The following is a 13,068-nucleotide window of genomic DNA, read 5'->3' on the forward strand; positions in this document are numbered from 1 at the left end:
TCTTCTGCTCCATCCGCTGCAGAGGGGGCCTTGCGTGAATTCTGTCCAACAGTGCGACAGCCCTCAAGCCAGTCCCAGGCATCCTCCGGCCTCGTGAAAAAACATAATTTACAGTTTGCTTCAACCCTAAGTTTGGCCGGGAACATCATAGCATATTTAATCTCCTGGTCCCTGAGGGCACATTTTACCTCCAGAAAACTGCGGCGCTGCTTCTGCACTCTCAAGGTGAAATCCGGGAAGAACGTGATTTTGCTGTTCTCGAAGCTCAGCGGGGGGGGGGGGGGGGGGGGGGGGAGGGGTAGGCGCTCTCGCAGTCTGCAGGATAACATCGCGGTCCCGAAAATTAAACACCCGGGCCAAGAGCGGTCGTGGTGGCGCACCAGGCTTTGGGTGGCCCCCCGGAACACAATGAGCACGTTCAATAGTAAAACATTTGGAGAGTCTGCGGGGTTGCAGGTGCTTGAGAACAAGGTCCTCCACGAACAGGTCGGCCGCCTGATCTTCCGCGCACTCTGGCACGCCAAGAATGCGAACGTTGTTGCGCCTCATTCTGCCTTCGTAATTGTCCAGTTGCAGCGCCATCGCCTCCAGAGAAGCGTGCAGCTCAGTCACCTGTCTTTTAAGGAGCGCAGTGTCCGTAACCAGTTCCTTGGTGGTGTTTTCTACTGTGCCCACAGGTACCGCCATTTTTTTCATATCTTCGCTTATTAGAGCCACATCAGTCGCGACTGTATCTATACGGGTCTTGAGGGAGGTTCTTACCGTCGTGATAGCCTCCAGGATATCTTTGTTCGTGGGCTCCGTGCTGTCGCTCGAGGCTGCCGGTTCTCTACGCTCCTCGCCTTGTTGCTTTTGCCAAGCGAATTTTTCCAACCTGGTCTGCACACCCGTACGACTGTGGCGCCCAGGTGCCATGATGTACCTGTCTTGGTGGTCACCACTCACTGACTGAGAAGGCACTCACCCCTGCCTGCAGTTTAGGATACCACTCGGCCTGCCGGCTTTGGCGAGTCCATCACCACCCCCTTTTGTACCGCTTTGTTCGCCATAAGTTGGCAGGGTATGCTCAGACGTGAGTCCCTTGCTCACTTTGCCACTGGATTCAAGCAAGCCTGGCTGAAGACGGCTGAAATGCCAGAAACCGGTCCTAGGAAGCTTGTTTTCGGTCCAGGGAAGGCATGGCTTGGCAGTTCGGGCTGGACTGTTCCCATGAGGCACAGGGTCAGACTGATTTGCATATGGCCGTGTCTGAACTGGGGTGGCAGAGTGGGCTAAAGAACGGTGATGGATTAAACCCAGATCTGTTGACTGGGTGTGAGTGTTTGATTGGTTCTGATGCTCCGTCCATCACCACCCCCTTTTGTACGGCTTTGGCGAGTGGCACCCCGTTCGCCCAAGCAGGTAACCACCTCACAGCATCCACCACCTTATGGCTGCAACCAAACCGCCCTGGGCTGGGCAATCCTCAGTCACTTCCGCGATGAGCCGCTCGATCTGTGCAGGGGGGGGGTAGCTCCACTCTTCCCAGTACTCAGGGTGATCCCACAATACGCCTCTGCCCCGGTGCCTCGCCCAATCTGACTGCTGGCGTGAGGGGCCGAGCGCACAACAGAGTCACCGGGCCTCTCTAACACTGCAGGCGCCAATCAATTCACTGCTGCAGCCGCACACTCCTTCCAGTAGTGCATCTGTGCTCCACGCACCCCACTTCCTACTTCTCCCATACTGGCCACTGGGTCTGCTGTGCTCCTGCAGGATACACCTCTAGGCAGCAGACCACCGCCATCTGCAACTTTCCCAAGAGTCTACCGCCGTTACTCGTTCTCACCCCAGTGGCGGTCGCACTGTCCGCGGAGGGTCAGTGTCCAAATCATCCACTAGTCCACCTCTAGGCCTCAGCCCTGGTATGGCGCTCCCATGAGATATAAGTCCACTGGGCACCGGGATCACAGGAAGGGGCCCCGCACGAGCACGCGCCCTCCGGACGACTTAGCCCCGCGGCTGCTGTAAGAGGCTGCTCTGAGCCGCATCCACTCACCCCATCACTCCTGGGTGCTATTTCCGGCTTTGCTGGCAGAGGAGCGGGGCAGTAAAGGGCCGCAAGTGCGATCACCACAGCCCCGATGTGGTTTCCAGCACTCGCACACTACAGGCCCCAGCACCGGTCTCTGGTTGAGCTCTCACACCGCCAGGTGTCACTTCCAGCCACCGGGACGCCCCTGGAGGAGCCGGCGCCAAGAGACTTCCTCTGCCAGCAATTCCGATTTCCCTTAAAATTAGCCCGCAGCTTCAACAGTCATCACAGCAGGCAGCGGACCCCTCGGGGCGACGATTTGGCCAGGGAGATCTCAATTTTGACGGATATTGCGGGAGTGGCGCTCTGGAGCTAAGCTACCGAGCGGCCATTCCCGTCAGCAGTTGGTTTGCCCCCCCCCCGTAGACCACTTTTTCAGCTCTCATTTTCAGGCCCCTTCCCTTGGTGGATCAGATGCACCCCATCCTCTCGCTTCATTCCTCTTTGCTACTCCAGAGGCCAGCATAAGCCATGTTTTATTATGCTTGGGCCAGGTTAATTCCCCTGTCCCTCCCAGTAAGTGCCATCGTGCTTCGACTGGAACCTGCATATCCACCACCGCTGACATCACCCAGGATACCCCTTCCCAGTGCTGTTGAATCTTGGGACAGGCCCAGAGGATGTGGAAAAAGGTGCCCACCTCTCCACAGCTCCTAACACATTGACTGGAGTCGCAGCGGCACAATCTTTGTTGCAGAGTTTGGGTAATGTATGAACTGTGCAAAATCCTAAGCTGGACTAGTCTAAATATTGCACATATTGTAATTTCCCTAGGGCTCACTATCGCCTCTGCCCAGTCGTCATCCTCCAACAGTCCCAAGTCTGTCTCCCATGCCTCCCTCAAGGGACCCAAACCCAAAGTAATTCATGATCTTGCAATATGTAAGCGAAACAGCCTTACCCACCATTGGGTTCAACACCAATCTGTCCTCTAGTGGGGAATAGTCAGGCAGCCGCAATGCCTCCAGTATGACACACCTTAGGGCGTGCTTCAGCTTTAAATAACGGAACCGCTCTTCGTCTGCTTGTATTCTATCTGCAGGTCCTCGAATGTAATCATTGTCCCATTCCGCCAGAATGCTTGTGGAACCCGATGAGGCTCCACCTACGGAAGCCCATCAAGCGGCCCACCTCAGCCAGTTGATCACAGTCCCATAGTTGGGTTTGGTCCGTTAGTTTGGATCCCCACCCCAGTATTTTTGTGGCCACCAGCCATGCCTTAATCACTGTCCTGGTGTGTGCAGGGAGATGTGACTTACGTCCTCCCCTATACAATGCCGCAGGGTAGCCCCCAGGCCCCATTACGGGACGATCCACCTTATAGGCTGGTTCCGTGTAGGGCCAAAGACCCAGTCATTCACGTTTACAAGCTGGGATACCAAGTAATAGCTCCTTACGTCTGGTACAGCAAGTCCACCCTCATAAACTCTCTGTTGCAGCTTACGCAGTGCAATTCGGGGGTTGCCCCCTCCCACAATAGGGTGCGTATTTGACAATCAATTTTTCAAAAAACTGCGTTTGGGAACTGATGCAGGGTATTCTGGAGTGCATATAACAAACGTGGGAGGGCCATCATTTTGAACAGGACATCCCTTCCCATAAGAGAGACCGGTAGCTTTTGCCAGTTCGCCACTTCTCTGCGCAATCTCTCCAGCTGAAGATGCAAGTTGAGTTCTAGAAACCTCTCTGCCAACTTGGTGACCCAAATCCCCAAATATTTAAATTCCTTTTGTTGCGCCAGAGCCGCCCAAGCAGACATAAGGTGCAGACTTTTGCCCATTAAGGCTTATCCCAATTTATTTGATAGCCGGAATAATTACCGACGGTTCTTAAGATATGCATGAGTCTGTGGATTGTGTGGTGTGGCCTATGTGCATAAAGCAGGATGTCGTCCGCATATAGGGAGATACGTTCCTCCCTACACCCCCAACATCTATCCCACTCACCAAAGGATCCCTACGCACCATTGGCGCTAGTGGTTCCAAAGCCATTACGAAGACCATCAGGGAGAGTGGACATCCCTGGTGTGTGCCTCTGTGGTAAGTGAATGGTCTAGATTTCGACCCATTGACCCGACCTCTCCCCAACGGGTCGGAGTATAGAAGACGGACTGAGGCACAAAACTTTGGCCCAAAGCCCAGCTTAGACAGAACCATGAATAAGTATGGCCATTCGATGCTGTCAAATTCCATACGGGCATCTAGCGACAGCACTGCTGCAGCCTCTGTTGGACGCGTTGCCACCTCGTGCATTACCCCGTGTAGTTGAAGGAGGTCCAGTCTAGTGCTTCTCTGTGGCATAAACCCTGATTGGTCCAGGTGAATTATTGTGGAAATGATGGGACGGTGTCTATTGACCAACATCTTTGACAGCAATTTGGCTTCAAAGTTGAGCAGGGAGATCTGTCTATATGAGCCACATAGCTCTGGTAATTTGCCAGGTTTAGGAATGACCACTATTGTAGCTAGCCTAAGGTCCTCTGGTAGACTTCCTTCCTCCCCCGCCACGCAAAACAAGTTAAGCATGGGCTGCACCACTGTTTCTGCTACACAATTCTACATTTCTGCTGGCAGCCCATTCAGGTTCGCTGCTTTCCCTTATAGCAGCTCTCTTATGGCACTAGCAACTTCCTCCGTTCTGAAGTCTTGATCAATTGCCTCGCTATGTTCCGCTGTGAGTATCAGCAGGGAGATCTCTTTAAGGAATTCAGTGCATTGCTCTTCTGTTGTGGCTGAAGCCGACTGATATAACGTTTTATAGTGCTGCATGAAAGCCTCCTCTATTTCGGATCCTGTCCTGCATCGCGTACCCTCTAAATGACTATTTTCAGCCTCCCAGTTTCGGTCTTTGTCCCTCTTCTTCAACTAGGTAATTAGCTTATTGGCTTTGTTGCCCACATCATATATCTTCCTTTGTGTTGTCACTGCATAAGAGTGGGCTGCATCTACTTCCAGGTCCCTGAGCTCCTTCTGTTTGAGGCGTATATTATGACTGAGTGTCATGTCAGTCTCCCCCTGCTGTCTCCAGTTCTCTTCAAGTGCTGCGATCTCCTGTTCTATTTCGGCGCACCAAGAGCGGCACTCTTTTTTCCTGTCCTCTATCTCTGCCTGGACATAGCCCCTTGCAACCACTTTGTATGCCTCCATCAACACACACAGTGAATTAACCGAACCTTTGTTCTCTATGAAGTATTGTTCTGTGCGTTCTGTAAACTTGTCCTAAAATTCATGATCCCTAAAGAGCCAGGGATCCATACGTGGTGGAAGAACTTGGTTTCGAGTCAGGCCTCGCAATGAAAGCCTCCACAGGGGAATGGTCCGATATACCCCTAGCTTTATGCAGCACGTGCCTGAACTGTCCGACCTGCACACACTGCGTGAAAATGTAATCTAATCTTGACCCACTACCATGTGCTGCTGATATATGCGTGTATTGCCTAGTGGATGGGTTATGCTCTCTCCACAGATCTATAATCCCCATTGCTTCCACGAATAGCCCAATGGCTCGTGCCCCCAACTAGGAAGACGGCTTGGCTCTATCCAGGTCCTGGGACATCGTACCATTCCTATCTCCCCCCAGCTGGAGGATCCCCGGGGGTATGTCCACTCGTAGTTTCCTCAGCAGCGGAAGCGTCTCCACATGAAGCTTCGGGGGTACATAGGTGGAGCATATGTTAAAAGTGCGTCCTTCCCAAGTCCCTGTCAGTGCCACATATCTGTCCAGAGAATTAGGCCATATACGTCCCGGTAATAGGGGTACTGCTTTCCTGACTAGTATTGCTACCCCTTTAGAGCCAGATGTAAATCTCACATGTGCCAGGAGGGTGTATTCAAACCTGTTGAGTGCCAAGTAGCAATTGCCCTTCAAATGTGTCTCCTGCAGTAAGACCAAATCAGGAGAATGTCTATGAAGGTATTACAGTACCATAGTCCATTTAGTTCTATCATTTAGCCCATTAACATTCCACGGCAGGACCCTAAGGGCAGACGTAACCTGATTAGCCATATCCTAGCCAGGGATAATTTTACCCACCCTCTCCCTCCATCCTAAATTTTCATCCCAGAGTGTCCTGTAGCACATATTTCGGTGTATCCAATTCCAGTAACATAACAGCCCGTTAATGACAAGTTCCCCCCCACCCTACCAATAAACCCCTCCTCCCTGCTGCCCTGCTGACGGACTCTGAACTACCCGCCCCCCCAAACTTAGCAGAGTGCCTGTCGCCCTCCCAGAAAAAATAAATGAGGTCCGTGGCCAGGCCGTGCCCTCCCCAATCCCAGCCAAACCCTTCTCAATACCATAGTACCGACTAGTTCTGTCCATCACCTTCTCAGCGTCTGTCCCTCAGCCAACTCCAACCAGCGCAAATCATTCCCTCACGATCAAGTGTCCTGGGAAAATCAGAGTCCGAACCCATCCACCCCCAACACTGCAAAGTAAGTCCGAGCTGGATGGTGCTCCGGGGTAGTCTTGCTATTTGATTAGTTGGTGTGTAACTGTTTACAGTCTGGACAGTTCTCATTCTTTCCCTGCCGATTCTGTGATATCTTGCTCTGTGTCCTAACGAACATACTGGGATTGCCTGTTACGGTTCCATATCTGTCTTGAGTGTCCGTCTTTGCCTGAGTTCCCAACTTTTTGCCAGCCGTCGAGCCAGTCCCATGCCTCCTCCGGTGAGGAGAGGAAGAAGTTTCCCATCTGCTTCAATGCGCAGTTTCGCTAGATAGACCATTTCATATTTGATACCTTTCTCCCTGAGTACTTTCTTGACTTCCAGGAAACTTCTGCATTGTTTTTGCACTCTAATCGTGAAATCTGGGAAGAAGGAGATTGTACTGTTTTTGAATTTTGTGGGTGGAGCGATGCGTGCCGTTTGCAAAGTAGCGTCTCAGTCTCGAAAGTTGAAGACCCTTGCGACTATTGGCTTTGAAGGGGCCCCCGGCCTTGGCCTTCCGCCTGAGACTTGATGAGCTCTTTCAATCGAGAAATAGTCTGACAGACGATTTAGTTGCAGGTGGTTAGTAATTAGAGCTTCGAAAAGTAGATCTGCTGCTGGCCCTTCCGCGTGTTTTGGCACTCCAAGAATGTGTATATTGTTCCAGCACGCCCTTCCTTCATAATCGTCCTCGGTCCTCCATCCTGTCTTGCTTGGTTTGAAGCATCTGCACTTGTTGTTTGAGGCTAGCTGTGTCGGTGGCTAGTGTTGTGATGGTTTCCTCCACTTCCTTGACACTAGTGTCCATGTTCTCGAAATCGGCTCGAACCAGGGGTATATCTATATTTACTGTGTCCACTCTCGATTCTATTGAGGTGCAGACATTGTTGATGGCGGCCATAATATCTTGAAGGGTAAGTTTGGGCTGTCCGGCGGGGGCACAGGCCTGTACTTGTGGGCTCACATTAGCGGTTTCTTGTCCCGCTCCTACTTTATTCCTAGCGCATTTATCCACTTTCTTTTGCAGAGCTGCCTTGCCGCCCTTGCCACCAGCCATTCTGTTTGGTGTGGTTTGAGCTCCGTGGGCTTAGGTTGTAGGTGATACATGGTACTCCCCGCCTAAGCCAAAGACACCAGAGTACACCTTATAATAGTCGCTTTTTTCCTACGTGCATTAGGCACTGTTACCCTAAGCATCCAGCATTTTCTGTTCAAAGTTCTGAAAGTGATGTCACAACAAAAAAGTCCCAAATTAGTAATCGCAGCTGTTGAGTTAATCCAAAATCAATCTTTATTCCTTATACAACACAGCAGCCGACATGCGTTTCGCCCTCCTTGGCTTCCTCAAGGCTCGCTACTAGAATGATAATCATAATGTCTCCAACTGAACCATAACATTCACGGTAAAAGTGTTGTATAAATAATTCTCTATGTTATTGAATCTAAAATATCACATTGCTCTTCCTGTCGTTTTTCGGTTTCAGTGTAAGATCCCGTAAATAATTATTTTTTGTGCACCCTCCCTTCCGATTTAGGTATTCTTCACGGAACCATGTTAAGTTCCATCGCATGTTCCAACAAGTCACACAAGCGTGTCTGTGTATCAGCACCCAAAATTAAGTGGAAGGACATTGTTGTAACGTTATATATACTATTCAGGAGACGTATTGATGTGCAGATCTTTGAAGCATATCCACCATATCTTACAGAAAAAATGGTACTCCCCGCCACCTGCCTAGGGGAGGAGTGCCCTCCGTGGCTTGTAAGGTTTCCCTTCCTTTATTTAGCACTCTGCAAAACCACTATTCTTTAGGAGATCTTACTTGGGGGCTATCCGGGGGTGGTTTGGCGGCCCCAGTATTTCTTCTTTGTATACTTTCCTACTACCTATGTCCGGAGCCGCACTAGTGAGTGACCATTCCCTTCGGCGGTTGACCACGCCCCTGTCCACTATATGCTTGTAGCTCGATATTCTGGGGGTCAATATTTAATAGTACAAGCAGTATAAGCTACAGGTAGAATATGTCTTGATGCAAAAACAATTAAAAAAGAAAAATGTAAATTGTGCCTTATAAATAGAATTTGGATTGTATCTAAAAAGGTTTGCAAGCAAATGTAGTGAGGTTCTTTTTAACTTCAATCACAAAACATAACAAGATTAGTAACTATAAATGTTTAGTAGTACCAATAGTAATTATAGAATAGGACATCAGTTAAGTCCATGAAAACGCAGACCAAGTTCTCAACTACTGGATTTTACATTCAGACATGCATTTAAATCCATAATGCATCTACTAGGAGAACAGTATTAAACTACAGTGCAAAGCAGCTTCGAATTTAGAATGACACCGTTGGCCAAACCTACTATATGGAAATTGCAATTCAGATGACCATCTTGTCAGAGGAGAAGTAACACATGAACAAGCTAAGCTATTCTAATGCATCTGTTCTGTGTATTTGTTGGTTTCAAGTCCATGTAAGACACACTACAGCACTAAGAACGTAACAAAACAAAATTACTATTTTTTTTTAATTTGTTTGCCATCTTTACTTCTAGAAACTGGAATCATTGAATCATTATTGCCACTTTAAAGGAAAAGTAACATGGCGTGTAAGTGTCTTTAGTATGTTTTTTGTACCTAGCCCTTGTGATTCATTTTGAGGAAAAGCTTACCACAGACTTCTCAAAGACATCTTTCATGTTGCACTGGCAGGTACTGCCCGTTTTCGAGTGCTATTGCAGCTGAATATATAGCTCCTTTTCTATTTTTACTCATCTGCAGGCAGGGTAAGATCTGAATAGGCATCAAAACCTGAAGTCAATTTAGTAACAGACAAACTAAAGTGCAAGGAGACTTGAGGCTTCAAGACGCATGGCTTTGTGCAGCATGTGTATGTGACCTACCATGAATCTTTGGGGACATGGCATGTGCGAGAATGTGGGGATATAACACTTCATGCATATTGGACATGTGTACAGACAGAGCTCTATGGTTGCAACTGGAGGAGTGCAGTCACAGCCTCAGCTTGCTAAAGCAGCTAAATAACCCAATGGCTGGTGTGACATTCAGAAAGTGCTGGCATATAACCAATAGTCCATTGCATTCTGGGACTTGTTTTCCTTATCAAATTAGAACTGTGGCCTCCTAAATCCCAGCATGCAAATGTCCATCAACTAAAAAGCTAGAATTGGCGGAAGCTCCCCATTATATGACTGCACTTGGACACAATGCTGGTGCCAATACTGCAGTGTTGAACTGTACTGCCTGGGCTTTTGCTTCTGGTGATGTCAATAGATCCCGAAAGGATTTCTTGTACTGAAACTGTATTCTACAGCGTAATGGGTGTTTCTGGTGTTGACAGTGTAGTGTGCGCTTTGACATGTGGTTATGCCAACATGGAACCCCCTCTATGTAGGGGGAGACTGTGGCAGAGTCCGGCATGCACTAATATGCAGGCTAAGTGTGCCATGACTGTGCAATCGTTCTCTTTCTGTTCTTCGTCCCTTCCCTATATGTATTCCCCAAGCTAGGGGTAGTGCTCTGCACCAGCGCTGCAAGCATAGAAACTAAAAACAGAAGCACCATCGTCTTGGGAACACAGCCATGGAAGGCACACAACTCTGTGCATGTTTGCCGGCCTAAATTTGCATGTTTTAGCTTATTGCAGCAGGGCCTATTGGTTTGCCACTGCTTTTCATTAGTGTAGACAATTATTAGAAACTGTAAACCCTACTTGTTTAAAGAATTGACAGGCTGCAGTTTTTCACTGGTACTTGGTGTTTTCTCTGCTGGATGATTCAAGTGTCACACTTCCACGTGCTTTGAAGGGGCGTACAAAGCTTTAAAATATAACCGTACAAGACGGAAGCATTCTTAGCATACCAACAATTAGAAATCTAACAAGCAATGCCCTTCAGGAAAATAGTATCTAAAGCTGTTAGTTATAGAGCGCAGTTACCAGCCATCTTGTTCAAAACCTGTTGAAAAAAAAGTAGGGATTTAGTTCAATTGTTTAAGTGGTCTGTCATTAGACAGGGAAAATACATTGTGCTGCCACTTTTCTCTGGTAATACAGGTAAATACGCTGTCATTATCCAGCTCTCTTTGACACCTGCTCGTTTCAGTTCTAGGAGCAGGAAAGAAATTGTGGGCTGGAAAAGTGCCTCTATTTCCTCAGCAATTAGAAATGATGGAGCTAAATTGTCTCTTCTTTCTTTCCCCAGGCTATTAGACTATCTCTGGAGCAGGCCTTACCCCCGGAGCCCAAGGAAGAGAGCAGAAAACCGGTGAGCAAACTGCGGATCCGGACACCGAGCGGGGAGTTCTTCGAGCGCCGCTTCCTGGGCAGCTGCAAGCTGCAGGTTGTCTTTGATTTTGTGGCTTCGAAAGGATACCCTTCAGATGAGTTCAAGCTACTAAGCACCTTTCCCAGGAGAGATGTAAGTAAAACCTCGAGGCACCTTCACTGCTATACACTGCATTCCTGGAACTTTGCATCCCTGGGACGTGTTTTTTCTTGGTAAAGTCCAACGCCACACTCTTAAAGCACCCTCGTGAGTCTATGAAGTAGTGAGCACGTGTAAATGTTCCTGTTCAGTATTCTACTGTGACAACCTGAGGCCATGTTTGCATTCTTACCACTATGTTGCAAAACCTCAATAAAAACAGTGGTCCTATTAAGGTATTAAAATAAAGATGACCATTCGTGCTCCTTTACAAATGGTCGCTGTTCTCTTGTTCAATAGTATATCATTTGTTGCATTAGAACTGCTGTATTTTTCATTGCAGCTGAAATTTCACGTGAGTTGCAGCACTACTGTTTTTTTTAAAGCGTTTTATTGACATTTATAGAGATAACAGATGACAGTTGTCACAATTTCAAAACTGTGAACAAGGAGTTGGAGCGAAGGAAGGAGGGGATGCACGCAATTCATTCTGAAGTACAGGAGCAGCATGTTCGCTGAGTAACCCACAACTGCTAAATGGGCCTAACCCTCAGCAGTGCACTGAGCTGACCCAGCCAGACAGCGGCATGGGAAGGTAGGGAATCAGGTGGGGGCGAGGCGACTATGGCCTTGTGTCGTGAAATCAGGCCAGTGTATTGTAACAGGGGGCAATGAGCTGGCCTCGAGTGCAGCACACTGTGGTGAGGACAAGGGTGGGTCCCTGCAGCGTATGTATGTGAGGAATGGTTCCCAAATATTCTTTGGGCTCGATCGCGGGGGCATAGTGTCCCAGAAGTTAGACAATTGTTCCTGACAATACGCCGTGTCTCGCAGCCAAGCAGTCACGGGAGTAGGGAGGCTGGAGGGGGGGGGGGGAGGGGGAGAGAACGTGAATGGCAATGGCCACTCGTCGCGTAGCCAAACATGGTGGCCAGGCGGTGGGAACTTGCAGGGACATTCTTGACGTATCCCAGGAGGGCCGAAGTGCAGCACAGCGGTAATAGCGCTCAAAGACGCAGGCTTCTGGACCACTCCCCCTAACAGAAGCTGGTGGGAAAACCTCCCCCCGCCGCTCAACGTGGAATTATCTTCTGACAGGAAGCGCTATTTAACCCCTTCGGTGCTCATGACGGAATGGTTCCGTCATGACCCACGGTTGAGCTGTGCTCATGACGGAACCATTCCGTCATGACCACACCCGCGCAAGATTCCGTCAGCACAGCGGCGGAATCTGCGCAGCATCGAAGGGGTTAAAAGATGACCGCACACAATGTTAAAGGGAGCGGAATGGGGCCTAGGACATGGGCGGCCAGTGGAGGCTGCCACATGCAGTGCTGTTTACTACCACCCTCTCCTGCTCCACGTGCTGAAGTGGAGCATTCCAGGCATTGGCAGAGGGCACACGGATTCAGAGTGCCAGACACAACCCAGTGCTGCCTATTCTCTGTGGAAGGAACTGCAGCGTTACTGACATGTTGTTGTTGCAGCACACAATTATTGATGCACTAGCATCAAACACATTTTATCAGTTAATCACAACCAACATATACTGTACATAGTTTTTCCCCCCTAAACTGACTGGGTGCAGAGATCACCACAAAACTAATTTTCATTTTAATATAGATAATTTCTATATAACAATCTACAGTTTCCATGTCTTGGGGAACTGGAATAATCTTACAAACATTTTTGTATGCCATTTCATCATTGGTTGCCACCAAGTATTCATTACATTCGCTTCTTTCAAGTTTTTTTTGTATTTAGAATCCTTGATGGGTAAAAAGACCAGAACTTGTGTTTCCTTTAATACCTGTCTGTTTTTAATAGAATTTATAGTCTATTGTCATAGTAGAACGGTTTACAGTTACAGATGTTTGTATACATGTTGAATGGAAAAACCTTAGTACTTTGTGAGGAGTTTGCTTTCTGCCACTGTTTATCTAAGCATTCGGGCAGCACAACAGTCATTCACAACTGCCCCTTAGTATAGACTTCTGTGATGACCACTGGTAACTAATAGTCCCTGTACAAACTCTTTGTGTTGCTGGATTAAAACAGTAATGCATTCTAGGTGATGGGGGTCTTGGGACACGCCCGAAGTTTCTCGATTTC

At 48.6% G+C, this 13,068-nt stretch overlaps 1 protein-coding gene across 2 annotated transcripts in view; it reads left to right on the forward strand.

Moving 5' to 3' along the window:
* The window catches only part of FAF1 (Fas associated factor 1), a 1,868,643-nt gene that overhangs the window by 1,725,620 nt on the left and 129,955 nt on the right, over positions 1–13,068 (forward strand). For both annotated transcript variants that reach the window (XM_085602652.1, XM_085602654.1), the window contains exon 18: positions 10,735–10,950. In XM_085602652.1, the coding sequence (XP_085458778.1) occupies positions 10,735–10,950 (216 nt within the window). The remainder of the gene's footprint in view (positions 1–10,734; positions 10,951–13,068) is intronic.

The sequence above is a fragment of the Triturus cristatus genome, chromosome 4_2 (assembly GCF_964204655.1).
Source record: "Triturus cristatus chromosome 4_2, aTriCri1.1, whole genome shotgun sequence".
In the NCBI taxonomy this organism is placed as follows: Eukaryota; Metazoa; Chordata; class Amphibia; order Caudata; family Salamandridae; genus Triturus; species Triturus cristatus.